Source organism: Mesoplodon mirus (assembly GCF_964341445.2).
Source record: "Mesoplodon mirus genome assembly, chromosome: 7".
Classification (NCBI taxonomy): domain Eukaryota; kingdom Metazoa; phylum Chordata; class Mammalia; order Artiodactyla; family Ziphiidae; genus Mesoplodon; species Mesoplodon mirus.
Genome location: NC_138983.1, coordinates 11,438,148 through 11,460,005, shown reverse-complemented (window position 1 = coordinate 11,460,005; position 21,858 = coordinate 11,438,148). Strand labels below are relative to the sequence as shown.

Sequence of the window (21,858 nt, the reverse complement as noted above, 5' to 3'; positions counted from 1 at the left end):
CTTGCCTTGTAACCATGGGAAGAGTAGCCTGTGTAAGATATTTTAAAAAGTTGAACAATGATGCCCAGCAGTAATAATAAAAATATTTTAAAATGGTAAGGGCACCAACTTTTTAGAAGAGTTTGTCTTCCCAAGGACCTACTCCAGGACCTGGAGATCGTGGCACCTCACTAGCAGCCTAATGGGTTCCCACCTGTCCTTATATGAACACACACACACACACACACACACCTCTGCTAGCCTCTTTGTCTCCTGATCTCATCTAAACTTAGTCCAAATCTTTAGCTTTCTGTGTCCCAAACTCATGTATTATAGAGGTTTGTGAATCCCTTTTTGAGCATACTCACTGACCGCCTAAAAACTATTCATGAGAAATATATCTAAGGTAAAACTTTTCATTTCCTGCCAGATCAGCCAGTCTTCTTATGCATGAACACTGAACTGCTCAGCTGCTGTGAAATATGTTGAAAAGGAGTTATCATGCTTGTATAGTCATCAATTATCCCAGGAAACGTAGTGTCTTGAGAATGGGGTGAAAATTAATTTATTTCCCCTGTATATGCTTTTTCTCTTTTGAAGATTGTACCCTGTGTCTGTTCAAAAGATAAGCGCTGTTTTTTAGTGAGGATATTGCCTCCACTAAGGAATCTTATGAATTCACTTATCCATCATATTCCCTTATTAGCTTTTTATGTAATCAATAGTATTTTTCTTCCTTTGTCTTAGATTAATTGACCATGAGTGTGTGGGTTTATTTCTGGGCTGTCTATTCTATTTCATTAATCTATGTGTCTATTTTTTTGTGCCAGTACCATACTGTTTTGATTACTGTAGCCTTGTAGTATAGTCTGAAGTCAGAGAGTGTGATACTTCCAGTTTTGTTCTTTTTTCTTAAGATTGTCTTGGTGATTCCAGGTCTTTTGTGGTTCCATATAAATTTTAGGATTATTTGTTCTGGTTTTGTGAAAAATGTCCTGGGTATTTTCATTTTAAACCTGTAGATTGCTTTGGGTAGTATGGACATTTTAACAATATTAATTCTTCCAATCCAAGAACACATGACAGATTTCCATGTCTTCATATCATCTTCAATTTCCTTCATAAATGTTTCATAGTTTTCAGAGTGTAAGTCTTCCAACTCCTTGGTTAAGTTTATTCTTAGGTATTTTATTTTTTTGGATACAATTTTAAATGGGATTGTTTTCCCTTTCTCATGGTTCATTATTAGTGTATAGAAAAGCAACAGATATTACCTCCACTAAGGAATCTTATGATTTGCTTATTCATCACATTCTCTTATTAGCTTTTTATTCAGTCAATAGTATTTTTCCTAGTGCTCACAGCTGAACAAAAATTCGCTTCTGTTATAGATGGGCAAAGTACCAGTTACCCTCCCTCTTCTTCCACTTGCATCCCAATAAGATGACATCTCTCCAAAAGATTCATTTCCCCTATTCATCTCCCTCCCCACATCCAGAAGAGTATGACGGGTGAGACAAAATGCGCTACTCCTCTACCTGTGGTCCCCTTGAGCCAAACCCTGAATGTTTCAGCTCCAGATATCATAGAATTTCCCTTGCAGTGAGTCACTTAAAGAATCCCTTTTAAAAACTTTTATTACACATTCCCAGAGGGTCTCTCACTGTCCATTTAGATTTAACTATATAGATAAAATTTGCCAGATTCTTTTGCTCACCACTGTTTGCTTTCCTTTTTTTCTGCTCCTAACTGAGGTCTCTACTCCTATTTATTTGATGTTTGGTTAGAATTCTTACTCTAGTATTTTCTACGTACGAGTATGTTAGTGATATAATTTCTGAATTCTTCCAAATCCACAATATCTTTCTTTGACCCTGTGACCCCATGTTTTAGAATAACAAAAAAAATTTTTTTCCATTCTAAATGAAAGGAAATTGAGGCTCAAAAAAGAAGGTAACCTGTTCAGGTCACGTAGCTAGTAAGAAGCGGGTGACTAGTAATTGGGGGTGCGTGGGCTCAGATAGGGAGTAACCATCAAAATCATAGGATAAAATAGTGTTTAACCCAACTTCAAGTTTATAAAATGGTGTAAGACTGCAAAGAGCTGGCCAGAGGTGAGGCTGGCATGGGTGTGCACCATGTCAGTACAGGGAAGCTAGTGCATGTCTGTGCACTCCACTTTATACCATGCTGTCCACCCTCGGTCTTCAGGGGTGTGTGACTGGTTCTCATCCTTGGTGCAGCTGGGGCCCAATGATTATAAATCATAATAAAAATCTCTACACTCTGTGTAGGTTTCTTACCATGTTCTCCTTACATTACACAGAAACAGGCAACCGTGAAGGATCCCTCATTTCCCATTAGTTCAGGACACAGTTTGGGTAAGAAGCTCAATCCAAGATCAACTCCTAGGTGTCCTTGGCTCCTGTGTATGGGATGGAAGTCAGATAGTGTGGGAATAGGGTGTTCAACCATCCCCTTTACTCTTTTCTTCAGGGGCAAATCCAGTTACAGAGATGAGGTCTTCTGGCTCCTAGGTCAGAACTCTTTCTACAACCACAAACGTCTTAAGTGAGAAGATGCTGAGAGAAACAAACTGCAGAGTCTTTGTGTATCAGACCTTTACCTTTGCTACCTGTGGGGGTGAGGACTGAAAATGTGCAATTCCTCACTAAAAATCAGAGAGAAGAAGGGGAGACTATAGATAACTGGGGGAGAGAGAAGGGCTGGGTGATACTGGCCCTGAGCATTGCAAGAGTGCAGCAATCAGGAGAGGCGTGAATAAACAGTCCCCATATTCCCTCTACTCCCACCCCAGCCCAGGGGGTTTCAGGATGCACTGGGTAAGGCTTTCTCCCTCTATCCCCAACCCTCTGGCTTTGTTGCTTTTGTCTCGAAGCCCCCAGTGTTCAGGACTCCTTCCTGCCCCTCTTGAAGCTTTCATTCTTTTTTTTTTAAATTTTATTGAAGTATAGTTGATTTACAATGTTGTGTTAATTTCTACTGTACAGCAAAGTGACTCAGTTATACATATATATTCTTTTTCATTATGGTTTATCACAGGATATTGAATATAGTTCCCTGTGCTATAGAGTAGGACCTTGTTGTTCTTTGAAGCTTACATCCTAGTGCAAGGAGACAAAAACTAAACTAACAAAAAATAATGATATTTACTATACAGTGAAATGTAGTATATGAAATATTGGGATAAGGGGACAGAAGATGACAGAGGAAGAGAGGACAATATTTTATAGGGAGTGGTCAGGGAAGGCCTCTCTCGAAACCTGGCATTTAACAGAGATCTAAAGAAAGAAGGGAGAGAGTCAGGCATGTACCGGGGCTGGCGGTTCCAGATCAAGGAAGCTCTCCAGGAAGTGCCCAAGATGGTCCACTGGAGTGAATGAAAAAAATACTTCCACCTCTATTTATATTTTTACCCCCAAAATAAGAAATTAAATGAGCTAACATTTAATGTATCAATTACAAAAGAATATATACATATATAATATAAATAATATATATGGAGTGGATGCTCAGTTTGTTAAAAATTGTAGGGGTGGGAAGTTAAAAGTTCAGAGATTACTCCTGCCTAAGACCTCCTGAAAGGCAAGGGTAGATTTATCCATGTCTTTGTCTTCAGATGCCATCATATTATCTGGAACAAAGTAGGTATCAATATTCTGTGTATATCTTTTTTTTAATCCCCTGTATATATCTTTTTTATCTCCTCTACTTCATAGCAGAGTTCTTTTTTTTTTTGTATTTTTAATAGCAATTAGGCCTGTGCCTTGCGGATGGGTCCCTAATAAATGAATAGATGAATAGATGGTCGGAAGGGTGAATCAGTGTGGGGAGAGGTGATTTACCGGAACTGCATGCACTGAAACGCTGCAAAGGCAGCCTTGGCACAATAAAAAGACCTTGGGCTTTGGCGTCTGACAGAAGTCAAGATCACGGGCAATTTATTCACCTTGTTCCCTCATCTGTGAAACAGGAAATGGATTAAAGACAAAGATGATGAAATGAGACGATCCTGTGGAAAACACAATGCCTGGCATTTAGGGGGTGGTTCCTACCTCTCATCCCTCACTCTGCTGCCCTCATCCCCACCCGCCAAGCAGCCCGCTCTGCACTGTCAGTGCGGGAAATAGCCGCTAAGACAATGACAGGTAGCGGAGGAATCAGACTCCCTGACTTCAGATTATACTACAGAGCGACAGTAATGCCTTTTACCAAAACTACAAGGACCCAGAGTGATGGAGACACACGTTTGCCAGAGACTGGTGAGATGAGCCTCAGTGAACTGAGAGGAAGGTAAGTTGGGGCGGGGGCGGGGGGTGTGAAGGTTGAGCCCCCATGAGCTATTGCAACCTTGGACTAACAGGGGTACACTCAGAGACCACGTGACGCAGCAGGTGGCTCCTCCACCTCTCCGTTCCCTGCCACAATTGCAGCCCCCTCAAGGGGTGGGAAGCTCTTGGGGGCCAGAGCACGGAAGTTGGGCAAACCACGCCATGCTGCCATTGGCCGTCATGACTGTCAATTCTCACCCACCTCCGCTTTCCCCCGCCTCCTTCCCCCTCCCCGTTCCTCAGGCTGATCCTCTGGCGCCATCTGCAGGCTGCACGCGGAACTCCATCCGCCCTGAAGAAGCTTTGCCCGCAGCAAGTACTAGCTGCTCTAGGGCTGGGCGAGGTTCTTTCGGGCTCTGCTGGTGTGCAGGGGCAGACCTGGAAAGGGGCTGTCGGCGCTGATCTCAGTCCCAGGAGCAGTGAGGGAGGGTCACAGAGGGATAGGTTGGGGCATCGGGGTGCGGGACTGGAGTGGAGCTGCCCCGGGAAGTGCTGAAGTGGGCTAGGGTAGTGGAAGCTGATTAGAACAATAGCGGAGAAGCAATGCCTGGCGGGGGTGGGGGTGGGGGAGTAGGGGGGAGGCGGGGGGAGGGGAGTCACGTACCAACTGCTTGGTGGGTCATCCAGGCTCTGCTAAGAGCTGTGTGTCTTGAGGCCAATTGCTTGATGTCTCTGTGGAGACAGTTTCCTTTGAAATGGGGATGATTGTAGCTGCCTCCTATGGCTGTTATGAGGATAAAATTAGTTAATATTTGTAAAGTCCTTAGAGTAGTTTTGTTCAATGAAGAAAGATGGTCACCAGCAGCATTGGCATCAGCTCTTGAGAAATGCACCTGGCCACACTAGCCTTACGGAATCAGGATCTCACAGGAGCTCAAGAATGTGTTTCAACAAGCTCCCCAGAGGATCCTGATGCAGCGTAAACTTTGCGAAGCACTGGTCTGAGTTTCTCAGGCAGATCTGTTGATGCCTCTATTTGTTAAAAGATGCAGGTTATGGAGACTCACCCCAGACCTATTGAACTTACACTGGGATTGAGTCCCAGAATCTGTGGTTTTTAAATGTTACTCAAGTGATGAGTTGGGACAGGAATGGATGGAAAATCACAAATGGGCAATCACTTTAATTTACAAATAGGGAAATAAGAACACCCCCCACCCCCACCAAGAGGCAAGGGAGCTTGCCTAAGTTCTCCCCACAGGGTCCTAAGAAGCTGTGAGGCTCTAAGGTTAAACTCCTCCTGGAAACCCCTACACCCACCCCAACTAGACCCATAGCCTCCGACAAACCATCCTGTTTCATAATCTGTGAAATGGGGACAAAAGTCACACCTAGATCAAGGGGTGACTGCGAAGATCAAATGCGACCCAGATAAGTCCCCACTGGGGATATACATTGGACTGAAGTGTTCGTCCATCTCCAGGCCTCAGAGCCTGAAATTCCTGCAGGTGCCTGGAACCCTGTAGGGTGGTTTTCCTTCTAGGAATTCGCTTGATAAAATAAGACTCCTTGGAAACTCAAGTCACCAGGAGAGGAGCTTCAGGGAGACAGTCAGATGTCTAGGCCTCTTAGTTTGGCCTGTCTGGCCCAGACCAGTCCTGAGCCATCCCCTGAGCCGAAAGACCAGCGCAGCCCAGGGTTTTCAAGTCCCAGAGTGCAAGAGAGGATGAGAAACCATCCAGCTCACGGCTGTGTCTTAGCCCCAGGCAACGTCCACCCTCGTATTTCTTTTACTGGAGAGAGAAAAATCCCGGCTTGCTGGCGGCCTCCTTCTTGGAGCCTCTGGTGTCCCGGGAGGGAGGGCTTTACCCTTCCATGAGTGCACTGTCTTCCTAGGATAGGATGGACCAGGGGTCTCTGTAGACAGTTTAGCTGCTAGGCCTTCAGGGCTGACCCTATGTGGTTTCTGGAAATTTAGAGACCCCATTCCTGTCCTCTTTTAAAAAGGAAGACAGCTTCTAAGCCAAAGTGAGGTGAGCTCACTGTGAACTCATAGGAGAGGAGGAATAGACCATCCCTTCTGTGCTTTTGCATATCTCAGGGCCAGTTCTGGAATAGGGTATCCAGGCCTTCATCCCCAACTCCTCCCCAGAGGCCAACGCTCTAGCCCTCCATGCTGCTTTTGCCTTTGTACATCTGATGACAGTTCCCCTCATCCCTCACCTATCAAGTTCAAATCTAAATCCCTCTCTCCCTGTTCCCCCGCCCCCATACTCTCCTCAGGTAGAGGCAATAGTCTCTTCTCTGTTCCCAGAATATGTTGTTTGCAACTAAATACAGAAATCAGCCCTCTCTGTCAGGAGTTTTTGAGTGTTGGTGCGGGGAGAGACATCTGTCAGGATTCATGGAATAGTCACTATTCCAAAGCACTGGCCTTGTCCCCTGACTCTCTCAGGCTTGGCTTTAGTATTTGATGAATTCCCATCTCTCCAGAACATGTGAGCTGTCTTTACCTCATTATGGGTCTGACGACAGTTAAATAACCCAACCACCTGCGACTTGGCCAGACGTATTCTTGTCACATTTATAATGAAATGCAGACTACTTATTACATATGGCCAACAAGGTGCTGAGTCCAAGGGACTGTGCAGTGTGTAGTCTTATCAAAGGCAAACACCTGTTCTCAAGGATGTCAAACTATTTCAACAGCATCATATCAGCATCAGCTGGAAGTGAAGTCTCCTTGGTGGCTCAGCAGATTCCTTGAGCAATCCCTACTCTGTCACTGTTGCCAAGTTGCGGTGGGTTTGCCTTGAAGCTTTCAGAGCACAGCCTCGAAAGGGAAAGCAGTGCTGGGGCTCTGCCATGGACCTATAGGTCCTGATTCAGCCAGCTCTAGGCTGTTAGTTTTCTGGTGAGGGTCAGTTTTACACTTAAGACAGAAATGGAAGACTGCCACCTAAAATGGCATCAGGCCACTTATTCCAAGCATATGGTTCAGTTGCTATTCCAGTGACCAGTAAACAGACAAGGAGTAAAGCATCAGCTATTAGCTAGGCTCAAGGAGCCAGGATGCTCTGGGATTGGCAGGAACCTTGTGCTGGTTGAGATGCCATTACAAATGGGCAAAAATCCATTGGGAGGTAAAAATATATATGTCACCTAAGAAACAGAGGATCTGGGGAAACAAGGCAGGCTTTTTCTTTATCTTCTGATGAGCTATCTCCCTTTGAATTCTTTTTTCCTTTTCCTTTTCACTGCATCTCAAATTTAGTTCTCAGTTAATGGCCAACCTCATTACCATCATAAAGTCCAAGCTTCTCTGTCTCTCTCTGTGTGTCTCTCTGTCTCTCTGTCTCTCTGTCTCTTTCACTTTGGTCTGTTATTCCTTCCCATGTCCACTCCTATGTCCCTTCCTGACCCTCCCTGGGTATTCACTATCACGTATCTCTAACTCAACATGTCAAAAGTAGAATTCACACACACACACACACACACACACCGCTCCTTCCTTGGATTTCCCATACCCATTAAGGAAGACTTTATCCTTGCTCAAGTCGCTCAAGTCAAAAGCCCAGGAATCACCACTGAGCCCTCTTTTTCTCTTGTTTCTTCAACTCCCCATCCGTAAACAAAGCTCGTGGCGTGCCTTTCAAAATAAATGCAGGATCCAACCAGTGTTCACACTTCCACCACTACCATTGGACGCTGTGCCTTCACATCTTTGGAAAGCTGGAGTAGCTCCCCCTAATTGCTTTCTCCCTCTGCAGCTACTCTCATACGCTAGAGGCTTTGGTCCACACAGCTGCCAGGGATTTTTAAAAATCAGGTTATATACTCCCTTGCTTCAAACCCTCTGTTTAGAATAAATCTTGTGCTTATAATAAAATCCAGCCTCCTTACTATGGCCTACAAGGTGCTTAGCGGCAATGGCAAATACATGTGCTCCTTAAGGTACGTTCCTTTCCAGGGCAAATTCTCTGTCCCCAGAAATGTCAGGCAACTTCAGTAGCGCCATCCTCTACTGCCTCTTCCTTTTCATAACATTTTAACATCTCCAGAGTCCACAAAGAAAAGAGAATCAGCAAGTCCCCTTGTGCAATAATTTGTTCTCCATCTATGTATGTTACTACCAGTCACCTGTACGCTTTAAGATAATTTAAGGAATAACAGTGATTTGATAAAACTATCATAGTTTTTCTCTTTCTTTCCTCTAGCTTTTTAATGTTAGTTTTACAATTACACTTCTAAGGTTTACTCTCTCCATACCCCACTGAGCACCTGGAATTTAAGCAGTGATTCTAGTTTCTCTGTATATATTTTACATTAAGTCAAGTTAGGAAAAGCTTTCAATATTATTCCAACACCATCGACTTTTACATAAACATCTGTTCTATTTCAAAAGAGAGTTGTCACCACCATCACATATCAATTATGTTCTCCCCTTCTGTGACCAGCTTTTCAAAAATAGCACCCAATACTAAAGGCATCCCCTCCTATTCAGTTTCTTAAACAGTAAGATGTTTTCACAAGCCTCTTCTTTGGTCGTTAGTTTGGAGATGCCTAACTCTGGAGCCCTCCCTTAGGACTGGAAAATTCTCCATATACTAATACACGGCCTGGGAGCCGGGAGTGCAGGTGCTGGCCTCTTCCTGCTGGTTGGAGAGTCTGTGCAACAGTCTCTAGGCGAAGTTGGCTCCTTTGCTGGGGACACCAAGTCAGCTGCCTGCTTTGGGCAATTCCGTGCGCTGGAAGCTGGTGAAGCTCACCGCGCCCACGTCCGCAGGTTCTGGGCCCGGAGCCTCTCCCGGGAGGTTCAGTCCACCGCCGCCGCCCACCCCGCAGCGGCTGGAGGGGCTGTGACGGCGGCGCTCCCGGCACCGAGGGTCTGAGCTGTCAGCCCTGCGGCTCCGGAAGCGGGGCGCGTTGCTCCAGCTCCGCGCAGACGCTGTGTAATCGGAGCCGCTGGTAAAGCGCGAATCTGCCGGCCCCTCCCACCCCCGCGCCGCGCTCGCTCAGCTCCTCTCCTGAAGACTGCAGGCGCGGGTAAGCAGGAAGGAATGGAGGGAAATGGTTGTTTGAAGTTTGTCCCGGAACAAGAAAGCTGACTGTGGCCCGAGTGTGGGGAGTGAGTGGACGGATGGGATCGAGGCGGGGTCATCAGGACAAGCAGGCTGGCTGGGCACGCATCTCCCCGAGCCCCGCCTTTCAACCGGTCAGCCCGCGTGATGGGGTCCACACCCATCTTTTCCCGCCGGTGAGCTACTTGTCCAATGAGGGCAGACAGCCTCCGCAAACTTGCCGCGGTTGGCCAGACGCGATGTCAAATCCCAGGCGGGGACGCGGGGCTTCCACTCTTGCTCTCAAAGAGCTCCAGCAGAGGACCAGCCAGGCGCCATTCTCGAAGCTCTTGCGGATCCCAGTTCGGCAGTCACGGGCACCTTTGGGACAGATTCTCATCTTCTGTGAGCGGCTCCTCCGGTCTCGAAAAGGACCTGGAGTTTTAGGGGTGGTTGTTAAGGGCACTAGTTAGTTCGAGGGATCTCAGCCCAGATCCAAGGAGGTTTCGGGGGAGGGGGGCATAAGCAGCTCCCCACTGTGGTAACCCCCTCCCCGCTTCAGAGGTCAAGAGTTTCACACCTGGAAAGACATTTTGAGATCGTCTATTAGCTGTTCTAACCAACGCGTCGTGTGCCTTCGGTGTTGGGGGCCGGGGGCGGTAAAGATAAAAGTGGAAATCCCATAACTGCGCCCCAGACATACTGATCTTTGAGGATGGGACTCTGGTATCATCTTCTCCTCCCCCTCCCCCTCTCCTCCCCCTCCCCCTCCCCTCCCCCCACTTCCTCCTCCTCCTTCTTCTTCTTCTTCTTTTTTTTTTAACAAACTCAGAGGGGAGAATTCTCAGAACCAATACAAGTTTGATCTGAACCACACTCCTTCATTTACAAACGAGGAAATTGAGATTCCCAAGAGGGATGTCATCTGGGGAGGGTTTGACAATTTGCAGAGGATCTTTCTTGTCCCTGGGTAGTTCTTCCATTGCTGCTCTGATCAATTCTCAGCTGAATACCTGGAGGTATTCATATATCCAGAGTTCATATATCCTTCATGTATCCGGAGTTCTCTTTCTGTGCAGGTCTCTCCCTTCTGTGTCCTTTGAACTCCTGCCACCTTGGTCTCTCAGCTCTGTCTCCTCAAATCAGGAGTTCCAACTGGCTCTGGCTTGCTGCCCCTCCTTGCATCCTGCCTTGAAATCTCTCAAGGAAGTCAGCTGGAATAATCACAGGATGCACCTCATTTGTCACTGCCCTTAATTGCATGGTGTCCAGTTCCTTGCAAATTACTGTTTCATCTATTTTGCCTATTTTGTCTTGTTTTGCTTTCAGACTGAAGGGTAAATCTGGTTGCTGTTACTTTATTTGGCCAGAAGTCCAAGGTAATAACGGTTTTAATGTTCTTGTCTACTAGTTCTATCATCTCTGTCACTTCTGGATCTGTTTCTGTTCATCGATGTCTCTCCTCATTGTGGGTCATATTTTCCTCCATTTTATGCCTTAGAATTTTTGACTGGATATCAAGCTTTGTCAACTTCACATTTTTTGGGGTGCTAGAAATGTTTTTATTCCTATCAATATTCTTGAACTTCGTTCTAGTGTACAGTTATGTTACTTGGAAACAGTTCTATCCTTCCAAAGCTTGCTTTTAAATTTTGTCAGGTGGGACCAGAACAGCCTTTAGTCTAGGGCTAATTTTGTCCCACCGTAGAGGCAATACCTTTCTGAATACTCCACCTGATACATTATGAATTATGAAGTTTGACTTTTGGGAACAGAAACTATTCTCTGCCCTGTATGAGAAACAGAAACTATTCTCTGCCCTGTATGAGAAACAGAAACTATTCTCTGCCCTGTATGAGAAACAGAAACTATTCTCAGCCCTGTATGAGCCTCAGAATTTTTCTGTTTTTTCCCTTTGGGTGGTTCTTCCCCTGACTTCCAACAGTTTCATTACACTCATGCACTGACTAATATTTAGCTGAAATCTCAGGGGTACCCACTACAGATCTCTGACACTCTCTCCATCTGTGTAGTTGTAGCTCTCTAGTACCCTGCCCTAAAAACTCCAGCCACCTGGGCCTCCCAGGGCTCTTAGCTTCTCTTCTCAACTGAGGGAAACTGCCAAGCTCTGCCTGTGTTTCCCTTCCCTGAGATATAGCCTGGAAACGTTCCCCAGGCAGTAAGCTAGATATCCCTAGATCCTACCTTGATTTAGGGATCAGAGGTCACTGTTCTGCCCTGCCTGATAGCCAGTGTTTGAAACTTATTATTTCATCTATCTTGCGTTTTATTTGTTTAGTCATTTCAAGCAGGGTGGTAAATCCAGTCCTTGTTTCTCTATCTTGGCCAGTAGTGGAAGTGAGTTATATTCTCTTGGAACTCATCATGAATTTCATGAAGCCTGAAAAGAACTTGTCATTCACTGCTACAGGAAATGACCAGAGTACCAGACCTGAAGTTTCAAAGGTATGTGTACTTTTAAACAACTCTGCTGGGGTGACATTCTAACCATAGCACTATGTTAGGATCCCCGAAGGGGATAAGTACGTAAAGAATGGCAGTTATAATCCCTTCTTTTGCGTTGTTTAAAATATATCTGGGGAGATCATACATATAAGTGTTTGTGTAAAAGCAAAATGATAGTGTATTAATTAACAAAGCAAAGTGTACCTTGTTAGACAACAAGATGACTTAGAAACAGTATAGACACTTAGTATCATTGGAAATATGGATGGGCAAAAATAATAATGTAGTTAATGTGTACTGAGAAATTACTGAGTACATAGAATTAAGCTGTCACTTCCTATGGATTATCTCCTTTAACAGTTAATAAAACTCTATGCAATAGATATTATCATCCCTATTTTACAAATGAAGAAACTGACACTCAATTTTCTTAAAACTGCAAAAGTAATGGAGTTCAGAGTAAGGATTTGAACCCAGGCAATCAGGCTTCGGAGCCCGATTTTTGACCAACACACTGTTTTACTCAAAATATGCAAAATGATAATACTAAATCAAGATATAAAGTGCTTTTAGAGTTCAGAAAGAAGAGTCCTTAATTCAGACTCAAGAAATTTAAGTCATATCATATGGGAAAGATCTTAAAGAATGAACACAATTTCACAATGTAGGTGTATCAAGCATAAGGGAATACTCTTGGTAAAGTCATGTACACATGAAAACGTATTTGAGGAACAGTATAGCTAGACTTGTTGGTATGTAAGGAGAATTCAAGAATGTAGTAGGCAAATAATACTGGGAAGATGGTTTGCTACAAGATCACAGTAGGCTTTATATCAGTAAGAACATTTTATTTTGTCAGGGAAAAAAATCCTCTAATTGTGAAATAACAAAATTGATTCATTGGATTAAAATTAAATAAAATTTAAAATTAATTTTCTTTATGCAGTAGCCACATTTCAAGTGCTCAGTAGCCATATGTAGTTCATGGCTGCCATATTGGACGAAGCAGATATAGAACATTTCCATCATTGCACAAACTTCCACTGGACAGTGCTACTCCAGATTAAGGGACTCTGTGGCCTTGCTACTTAAAGTGTGGTCCATTTACAAGCAGCACTGATATCACCTGATCAGCTTCTTAGGTCTGCGTGATCTGCATTTTAACAACGTACCCAGATGATTCCTATACACATTAAAATTTGAGAAACACTGTTCTAAAATACCCTTCTACTGGAAGATTCTGTATGGTGAAACCTATCATTCTTATCAGCATTATTTGCTAATATTTATTTAGTCTTTTTTTCAAAAAGAGACATTTTTTAGCCCCTTGAGGGAAAAAAATAAATGGATTCATTGGTTCACACATCTGGAAAGTCCGGAGGTCAGCTGAGCTTTAATTCAGTAGTACACAATATTTTCAAGGACTTATTTATGTTTTCAGTCCTTATACTCTGCTTTTCATGTACTCCTCTGGCTGGCTTTCTGCCTAGTGACAATATAGCTGCAATAATTTCAAAGTTCATTCTTTACCATCCAGATAATGAGTCTATCCTGTTACCCTGAGGCAACTTCTCTTTGCCTAATTGTCTCAAGCTAAGTAGCTCAACCCTCCTGCACAAAACCTTGTGGCTAAAGAGGCACTTAGGGGAATCAAGATCTATTCCTGAGCTGGCATGAATTCATTTCTATACACCTTTATGACTGCTGAAAAAAAATTGGAGAGGTAGAATAGCTTTTTGGAAAATAGCTGCAGTATCTTTTACTTTCTTGAACTCCATGCTTAGGTATTTGGATTTTATGCTGTAAGTAAAGGAGAAGTATTTACCGTTCTTATCCTTGTATGATTTATGAAGAATGATTTAACTTAAACTTTAAGTTGAATATTCATGTTAAAATGTCTAGGGCTGTGCTGCTCAACATGGTAACCACTAGCCACATGTGGCTATTTAACTTCAACTTAACTAAAATTAAATAGTGAAAAAAGTGACTAATTCTGATCCTCATTTGCATTAACCACATTTCAAGTACCCAATAGCCACATGTGGCTGCCATATTGAACAGTGAAGATGATGAACATTTCCATCACTTCAGAAAATTCTAATGGACAGTACTAATCTGGGGCACTCACTTACAGAACAGAGCTACAGTGTAAAATTTCCAAACTGTTTGGGGAATATGGGATGATGAGGGGGGAAATGGATCTAAAAGGCAACAAAGAAGGAGAATGTAAATCTAGAAAAAGTGGGAAAAATAGAATGCACACAAAATAAATGATAGAAATGAATACCAAAAAACAAAGTTGGTTATCTTACTGGTTACATGAAAGACTTTAACTTTTATTATTACTTTTTAATGCGTTTATTTTATATACAATAAAATTTAGTATTTTTGGTGTACAGTTCTATGGCTTATGACCAATGCTTACAGTCATGTAACCATGACCAGAATAAAGATACAAAACAGTTCCATTACCTTAAATAGTTCCCTTTTGCTCACCCTTGTCCTCCACCCACCTAAATGCCATCCATATATCTTCTTTGATCAAGTGTCTATTAAAATATTTTGCCCATATTAAGATATTGGTTTGTTTAATTTCTTATTGATGAGTTTTGAGAGTGCTTTATATCTGTTGGAAACAAGTCCTTTGTAAGATTGCTTCATTTGACAAAGATTTGCAGATACTTTATCTCAGTCTGTGGCTTGTCTTTCCATTCTCTTTCTCTCTCTCTCTCTCTCTTTTTTTTCATTTTCTTAGTACTGTATTTTGGGGAAAAAAGTTTTCAATGTTAATGAAGCCCATTTTATCAATTTTTTTTTCGTGCTTTTGGGTTTATGTCAAAGAACACTTTTCCAAATCTAAGATCACAAAAAATTTTCTACTGGGTTTTCATCTAGATGTTTTTATACTATTAGGTGTAAGTCTGTGATCCGCTTTGAGTTTGTTATTTTTTATGGTGCAATGTATCAATTGAGCAATAGTAATACAGTATATTCTATCACAATACAGTGTGTGGATAGAACAATAATAATAACACATTAGTTAGCATTTGTTTTTTAAATGTTTATTTATTAATTTTCATATTAGTCATCCATTTCATACACATCAGTGTATACATGTCAATAGTTAACATTTGTTAATTAATTAATTAGTTTTGCATATGGCATCTAACTGTTCCAGCACAATTTCTTGAAAATGTTACCCTTTCTCTACTGAATTGCCTTTATACCTTTGTTAAAAATTAATTGAATATATATGTCTGGGTCTATTTCTGACTCACTGTTCTAGTCCATTGATCTATCTGTGTGTTCTTTTACTAATACCACACTATCTTGATTACTGCAGCATAATAATTCATAAGATGAGTTAGTGGAAGTCTTCCAACTTTGTTCTTCAAAGTTGTTCTGGCTATTCTAGGTCCTTTCCATTTCTATGTAAACTTTAAAGTCAACTTGTCAATTTCCACATAAAGCCAGCTGAGATTTTTACAGGAATTTTATTGGCTCTATAGGTCAGTAGTAGATGATTGACATCTTAACAATATTGAATCTTTCAATCCTGAACACAATTTATCTCTATCTATTTAGGTCTTAATTAATTTCTTCCAATATTTTTTTAGGATAAATGTCTTGAATATCTTTCGTCACATTTTTCCTTATGAATATCATATTTTTTGATGTTATTGTAAATAGAACTTTTTAGAAGTTTATCTTTCTGATTGTTTGTTGCTTGTAGCCTGGAACTTTGCTAAACTCATTTCTTTCTGGTATCTTTTTCATAAATTCTATAGGATTTTCTACATAGATGGTCACATCATCTGTGAATTAAGACAGTCTTACTTATTTCTTTATGATCTGAAAGTCTTTTCTTTCTTTCTCTTGTCTGGCTAGGATTTCCAGCATAATGCTGAATACAAGTGGCAAGAGCAGACATCTTTTCCTTTTTCCCTAACCTTAAGAGGAATACATTCAGTCTTTAATCATTAAGTATGCCGTTACGTGTAAGTTTTTTGTAGATGCCCTTTTTGAGATTGAGGAAGTTCCCTTCTATTCCTAGGTTGCTAATCATTTTTCTCAAAAATAGGTGTCAGTTTGCTAAAATGCTTTTTCTTTGTCTGTTGAGATGATTGTATGTTTTTTCTTTTTTATTCTCCTAATATAGTTAATTACACTGATAGCTTTTCTTTTTTAAAAATTTCCCCCAGTTTTATTGAGATATAATTGACATATAGCATTGTATTAATTTAAGGTGTATGACATAGTGATTAGATACATGTATATACTATGAAATGATCACCACATTCATCACCTCACAGAGTTAAATTTTTTTCTTGTGATGAGAACGTTTTAAGATCTACCCTCTTAGTTAGCAACTTTCAGTTATACCATACAGTATTGTTAACTATAGTCACCATGCTGTACATTACATCCCCAGAAGTTATTTGTCTTATAACTAGAAGTTTGTACTTTCGACCAACTTCACCCATTTCCTCCACCCCACCCACAGCCCACCCCTAGCGACCAGAATCTATCTTCAGGGAACAATCTGGGGTAATTATATGCTTTGCTTCATTTTTTTCCTGTTTTTCAAGGATCACTGTCCTTTCTTGCCTAATGTCCAGTGTCTTGAAAACCATTTCATATATTTTGTCCTTTTCTCCAGTTGTTTCAGGCAGGAATGTAAATTAGGTCTGTATTTCTCCATCTTGGCCAGAGTGGAAATTTGAGACATTGCTTTTTGTATTTTTTCCAGAGGTTGTAGTTGTAATTAGTAAAAATAATAGGCTAAAATGGAATTAATTCATCTTAGCTGCTCTCTTCTGTTATTCTTAAAAATATAAATAATGGCGTACCAACATATTAATTAAGGGCATCTTCAAAAGTTCTACAGGAAACATTGTGTTAAATAATCATTAGAAGCATTTCCTTTCCAATCAGGGAGAATGAGGGAATACTCACTATTAGCTGGTGATTACATAATCATCATTACATCACACTATACTGATGATTCTAGCCAGTACAATAAGATAAGAAAAATAAGTAAAAATACAGTTAAGAATTGAAAAGGAAGGAACAAGTCATATTCATGAAACATCCACAAATGATATGATTGCCTATTTTGAAAACCATAAAGATCCATAGACCAGATATTAGAAATGATTATAATTTAGCAGTTGGCTAGATTTAAGATTGATATTTATGAAAAGATGGATTTATCTTGATCAGAAATAATCTTTCTGATTATTTCTTTTATGCTTTCTGCATAATATCACAAAATTATTTCATGATGCCTAGGAATAAATGTAAGAAATGATTTGTAAGTCCTTTATGTATAGTATTATAAACCTTTGTTGGAAGACATGAAAGGAGACCTAAATCGATGTCAAGATATCAGATATTCATGTGAAGGAAAAATCAATATTATTGGAATGTCAGTCCTTCACAGATTCATTTATTGATTCAATACAAGCCCAATTAAAATTCCAAAAATTTGATTTTCTGGCATTTAACAAGATGACCAAAATTTATTAGAAGAGCTGAGGGCTAATATCCAAGACATTTCCGAAGATAAAGAGTAAAGTGAGGGAAATTGTTTTATCAGATATGAATGTTTATTATAAGGTTGTAATTAAAACAATATTTAGCACAGATATGGAAAAATATACCACTGGAACGGAGCAGAGACAAACCCATAAAATATATGAAAATATCTTTATATTACTTTGTTGGGGCTTCCATAACAAAATACCACAAACTGGGTGACTTAAACACAGACATATGTTGTCTCACAGTTCTGGAGGTTCAAAGGCCAAGGTCAGGTTGCCTAGGGAAATATTAAGACTTCAGACAAAATGTTTTATGTATAGAAAAGCTTGTCATATTTAGAGTAGTAAAAAATTAGAAACAATCTAAACATCCAGCAACAGAAGACTAGATCAGAAACTATTGTACAGTGAACTATCATATAGCCCCTCAAATTGTGTTTTCAAAGGTTGTTTAATGACATGCAAAAGCACTGGCAGGGCTTCCCTGGTGGCACAGTGGTTGGGAGTCCGCCTGCCGATGCAGGGGACACGGGTTCGTGCCCCGGTCCGGGAGGATCCCACATGCCGCGGAGTGGCTGGGCCCGTGAGCCGTGGCCGCTGAGCCTGCGTGTCCGGAGCCTGTGCTCCGCAATGGGAGAGGCCACAACAGTGAGAGACCCGCATACCACAAAAAAAAAAAAAAAAAAAGCACTGGCAGATTGCTTAGTGAAAAATAAACTCATATGCAGCATAGTATAATTTAATTTTATAATTAGAAAAACATGGAACATTGTTATTAAAGGTGATTCTTATTAAATTTTTAATCTTTCCTTTTCTAAGGATACTGTCATGCAGCAGGCATGTTCTGGCACACATGTTGATCAATCTCTGTCGGACACACGAGAGTGTAACAGCACCATTAAACTTAAGAGTGAAGTCAGTGAGCATGAAACATCCGCTAAAAGTCAGAACCCACATGTGAGCACCAGTAGAGAATGTTGTTTCACCTTTACTTTGAATGAACACTCCAGGAAGTCAAACCGTAGTGTGTTTACAGCATATGGTGAACTCAATGAGAATATCTACTCAGTTCTAAGTGCTAATGAGCATTTTAGTGAATGGATGGAGAATCATTTTAAAAAGAACATTACTGTTTATGAAGAAAAAACAATAGATGGATATGTAAATTTAGGAATGCCTCTCAGATGCCTACCTAGAGGTTCCCATTTTAAAATAACATCTGGTCAAAGAAAGAGTAACCAGGAAGAAGATGATCTGATATTACGCCAATGTGAAAATCCAAACATTGAATGCATTCTTTTTCACATTGTTGCTGTTGGGAAGAACATAAAGAAGATTCTCAAGATCAAAGAACTTCATGAAAAAGGAACTGTGCTTTGTATCTATGCCTTGAAGGGTGAGACTATCAAAGAAGCCCTATGCAAAGATGGCCGATTTCGGTCTGATCTAGACACATTTGAATGGGAATTAATGGAAGGTCACAAGAAAATTCATGGAAAACAGTCCATGGTGGATGAAGTATCTGGAAAAGTCTTAGAATTGGACATTTCTAAAAGACCAGGAGGTACCCATACAAAAATTAAACAGAAAGATGAAGATGCCACTGATGAAATTGGTCCCTGGGATTCGATACAGTCTAAGAGCAAAGTCCATGAACCAGAGGAAGATGGAGAGACTGAAGATGGAGAACACAACAGAGAAAAAATTCTCACACCTCAAAGTCTAGGGCATGATATTGAAGATAAGACACACCAGACAACTTCCCAAACTAAACGTCATTACAATAATAGTTGCTTCAAAAATCGCAAGGGGAAAAACCCAAATATTAGGCAATTGCCCCATCTGGGTATGCAATATGCTATTAATTGGGATCTCCAGAGGGGGGCAGCTAATCTCCGGGTAAAGAATTTACAGGTGTTGAGCAAAGTTATGATGCATCAATATCCACATTTTAATGAAGAGGCACTTCGGATACGAAAGTATTTTGGGGAAGAACAGAAGAGAATGCAACAGCAAACAATTAAACAATTTGACTTCTGTAAAGAGTACTTTGGAAAAGTGACTGAAAATTCTACTTCAGTTGCAATCTGTGAACGTCTTGTTCATCTTAGTAAGTCAGTTGGGCTCATGAAATGGGACAATAATGGAAACGCAGGCAGTGCTACTTGCTTTGTCATCAACAATGGTTTTATTTTTACCTGTCGACATGTTTTGCATCTCATGGTGGGAGAAGGTACAGCTCCACAGTTTTGGCCGTATATAATAAGCCAATGTGCAAGGGTCACTTTCACTTATAAAGAGTTCTGCCCTATTGATGCTGATTGGTTTTCCATGGAGCCTGATTTTATGGTGTCTGATGGAACTCTAGATTATGCCATTTTAAAACTAAGAGAAAATGGAAATGGATTTCCTCCAGGCCTATGTGGACAAGTTTCCCCTCCACCATATAGTGGTTTGCTTTATTTAATTGGTCACTCAGAAGGCCAGATCAAGAAAATAGATGGTTGTGCTGTGATTTCTTCAGAACAACGGTTAGAGAGGTATCCAGACCGTCATCAAGATGGGGTAGCAGGACCCTGTGCTGCCACTGATAATGCTCGCCCTATGTTTACCCAGAGAAGTTTCCTATCAGAGGTTTGGAACACTGACACACTTAGTTATGATACTTGTTTTTCTAGTGGGGCCTCTGGCTCCCCAGTGTTTAATGCATCTGGCAATTTGGTTGCTATGCACTCCTTTGGGCATCTTTATAAATGTGCAGGTGAGACTTACCCCATTATTGAATTTGGCTATTCTATGAATTCAATTCTTTATGATATTAAACAGAAAAATGAGAGCTTATTCAAATTATTAATGGAAGAGAAAAATGAGAACCACCATGAAGATAAAGATAACAAACAAGAGGTGTTACTTCACAAAAGGGAGGGGATATGGGAACATATGTATAACTGATTAAATTTGTTATAAAGCAAAAAATTAAAAAAATTAAAAAAATCTGCTAAAAAAAAGAAACTGGTCCAAGTTCACACAGTTAAGTGGCACAATCAAGATTAAAACCCAACTACTGAATTCCAAAATTCAGATTCTTCCCCCCCCCAAAAAAAAAAAAAAAGAGTTGTTACTTCAATATCATCAGATTGAACCCATGGAATTGTAGGAAAAGAATGCTACTTTCAAAAAAAGTATGCCAATAATTTAAAGTATTTGGGGCTGTTTCTTTAAAGTATAATGAATATTATTTCTCAGTTAGAAAACTTACAGAGAATCATGTGGATGTACAAAACACATATTAGAGCTCAAATGAATATTGATTTTTTTTTCTCATTGGCTTTTTCTTTTAAACAACCTCAAGCCTCACTTAAAATATTTAGGTTGGGTGGTAACTACTGGCGTATGATAGGCTATAAGGATGTATTGTACAACATGGGGAATATAGCCAATATTTTGTAATAACTGTAAATGGAGTAACCTTTAAAAATTGTATAACAATTTTAAAAAATATAAAACATTTTTTAAAAACTTAGGTCACTTACTCAAATAGTTTGGTGTTTGCCATTCTAAACGCCTAGGATGGTATATCCATTCCATCTTTATAACTGGTGAAATGATTATTATTCTCTGTGTAACAAGATAATAGGGAAATATACCTTTAGAGTTAAGGAAAAAAGATGTATTGTTCCTCTAAAACCCAAAATTCTTTGATCTTAATTTTTTCCCTTCTATGCCACTGTGACATCAACCTCTATTGTAATTGCCAGTAGAAAATCCTAGCTTTTCAGTTCCTTTCTCTAGTTCTGCCCTTCTCTGGCAGATATAAAGAGTGACTTGACTAGTCTCCATCTCCACCCTCTCATGTTCACAGTCTAGAAAGCTAACAACTAAATATGTCAGTCCACAATTTGCAGCTAAGATTCTGGATATAAATCAGGTTCCTCTAAATAGATGCACTTGCATGTAATTTGGAAGACAGAAATTAAATGGAGACCATCTTTCTTCTCCATATTCTGGCAAACTAAGTCAGAAAAGTGAGTGTCTAGAGACAGTAGTGTTGGCCACATTCAGTGTCAGTGTTTAGTCATCAGCTTCATGGGTACTGGAGTAATGTGGCAGTGTCAGCAGCCAGAATCAGCATTGCAATGTCTGGTCACTCACTTAGATGGTGTGGAGAGGCATTTGTAACAGCCTCCTAGTCCAGGTTCCTGATTCCTGGATTGCAGCTATGAAGGTGTGTTCTTGAACTCAATAATTCCAATATTGGCCTTCTGAATCCCACTGCTTTTTATCATACTAAAGATTTGCCAGCACTAACCGCTTCAGTTATATCTCTTTTACCTGCACTGAACTCTGACATAACCTCCATACAAACTAGCAATTGATGGAACTGTCCAAATATGTGATAGTCTTCCAGCCATGAAAAAGCCAGAAATCTGACTCAAAAAAATTGTTGGTTCAGAAACTTTAGATTTGTATGTTTATTCGAAACTGTCGAATTTCAAAAATAAAAGAGGTTTACTTCTC

General features: G+C 40.7%; 1 protein-coding gene and 1 pseudogene across 3 annotated transcripts in view; one reads left to right on the top strand and one right to left on the bottom strand.

The window, feature by feature from the left end:
* LOC309808742 (elongation factor 1-alpha 1-like) overlaps window positions 1–4,503 on the bottom strand; it is a 33,746-nt pseudogene extending 29,243 nt beyond the window's left edge. Inside the window, exon 1 of the transcript in view lies at window positions 4,408–4,503. The product of the transcript in view is annotated as an elongation factor 1-alpha 1-like (transcript). The remainder of the gene's footprint in view (window positions 1–4,407) is intronic.
* Window positions 4,504–9,551: 5,048 nt separating this feature from the next.
* On the top strand, window positions 9,552–21,858 carry FAM111B (FAM111 trypsin like peptidase B). Of its 2 annotated transcripts, XM_082627603.1 has the most exons (5): window positions 9,675–9,736; window positions 10,661–10,710; window positions 11,682–11,797; window positions 18,160–20,244; window positions 20,456–21,858. In XM_082627603.1, exons 3-5 carry the CDS (start codon window positions 11,717–11,719, stop codon window positions 20,495–20,497), a joined length of 2,208 nt encoding a protein of 735 aa, XP_082483729.1. In that variant the 5' UTR covers window positions 9,675–9,736; window positions 10,661–10,710; window positions 11,682–11,716; the 3' UTR covers window positions 20,498–21,858. The 2 variants fall into 2 exon arrangements, with proteins under 2 accessions (XP_082483730.1, XP_082483729.1); XM_082627604.1 differs by having other exon boundaries at window positions 9,552–9,736; window positions 18,160–21,858.

What these genes read in the sequence shown, in the direction of transcription:
- FAM111B (XM_082627604.1), top strand. Translation starts at nt 11,717, where the DNA reads ATGAATTTCATGAAGCCTGAAAAGAACTTGTCATTCACTGCTACAGGA. An exon ending in CCAGACCTGAAGTTTCAAAG is followed by an intron (nt 11,798 to 18,159) that starts GTATGTGTACTT and finishes TCCTTTTCTAAG; the next exon opens with GATACTGTCATGCAGCAGGC.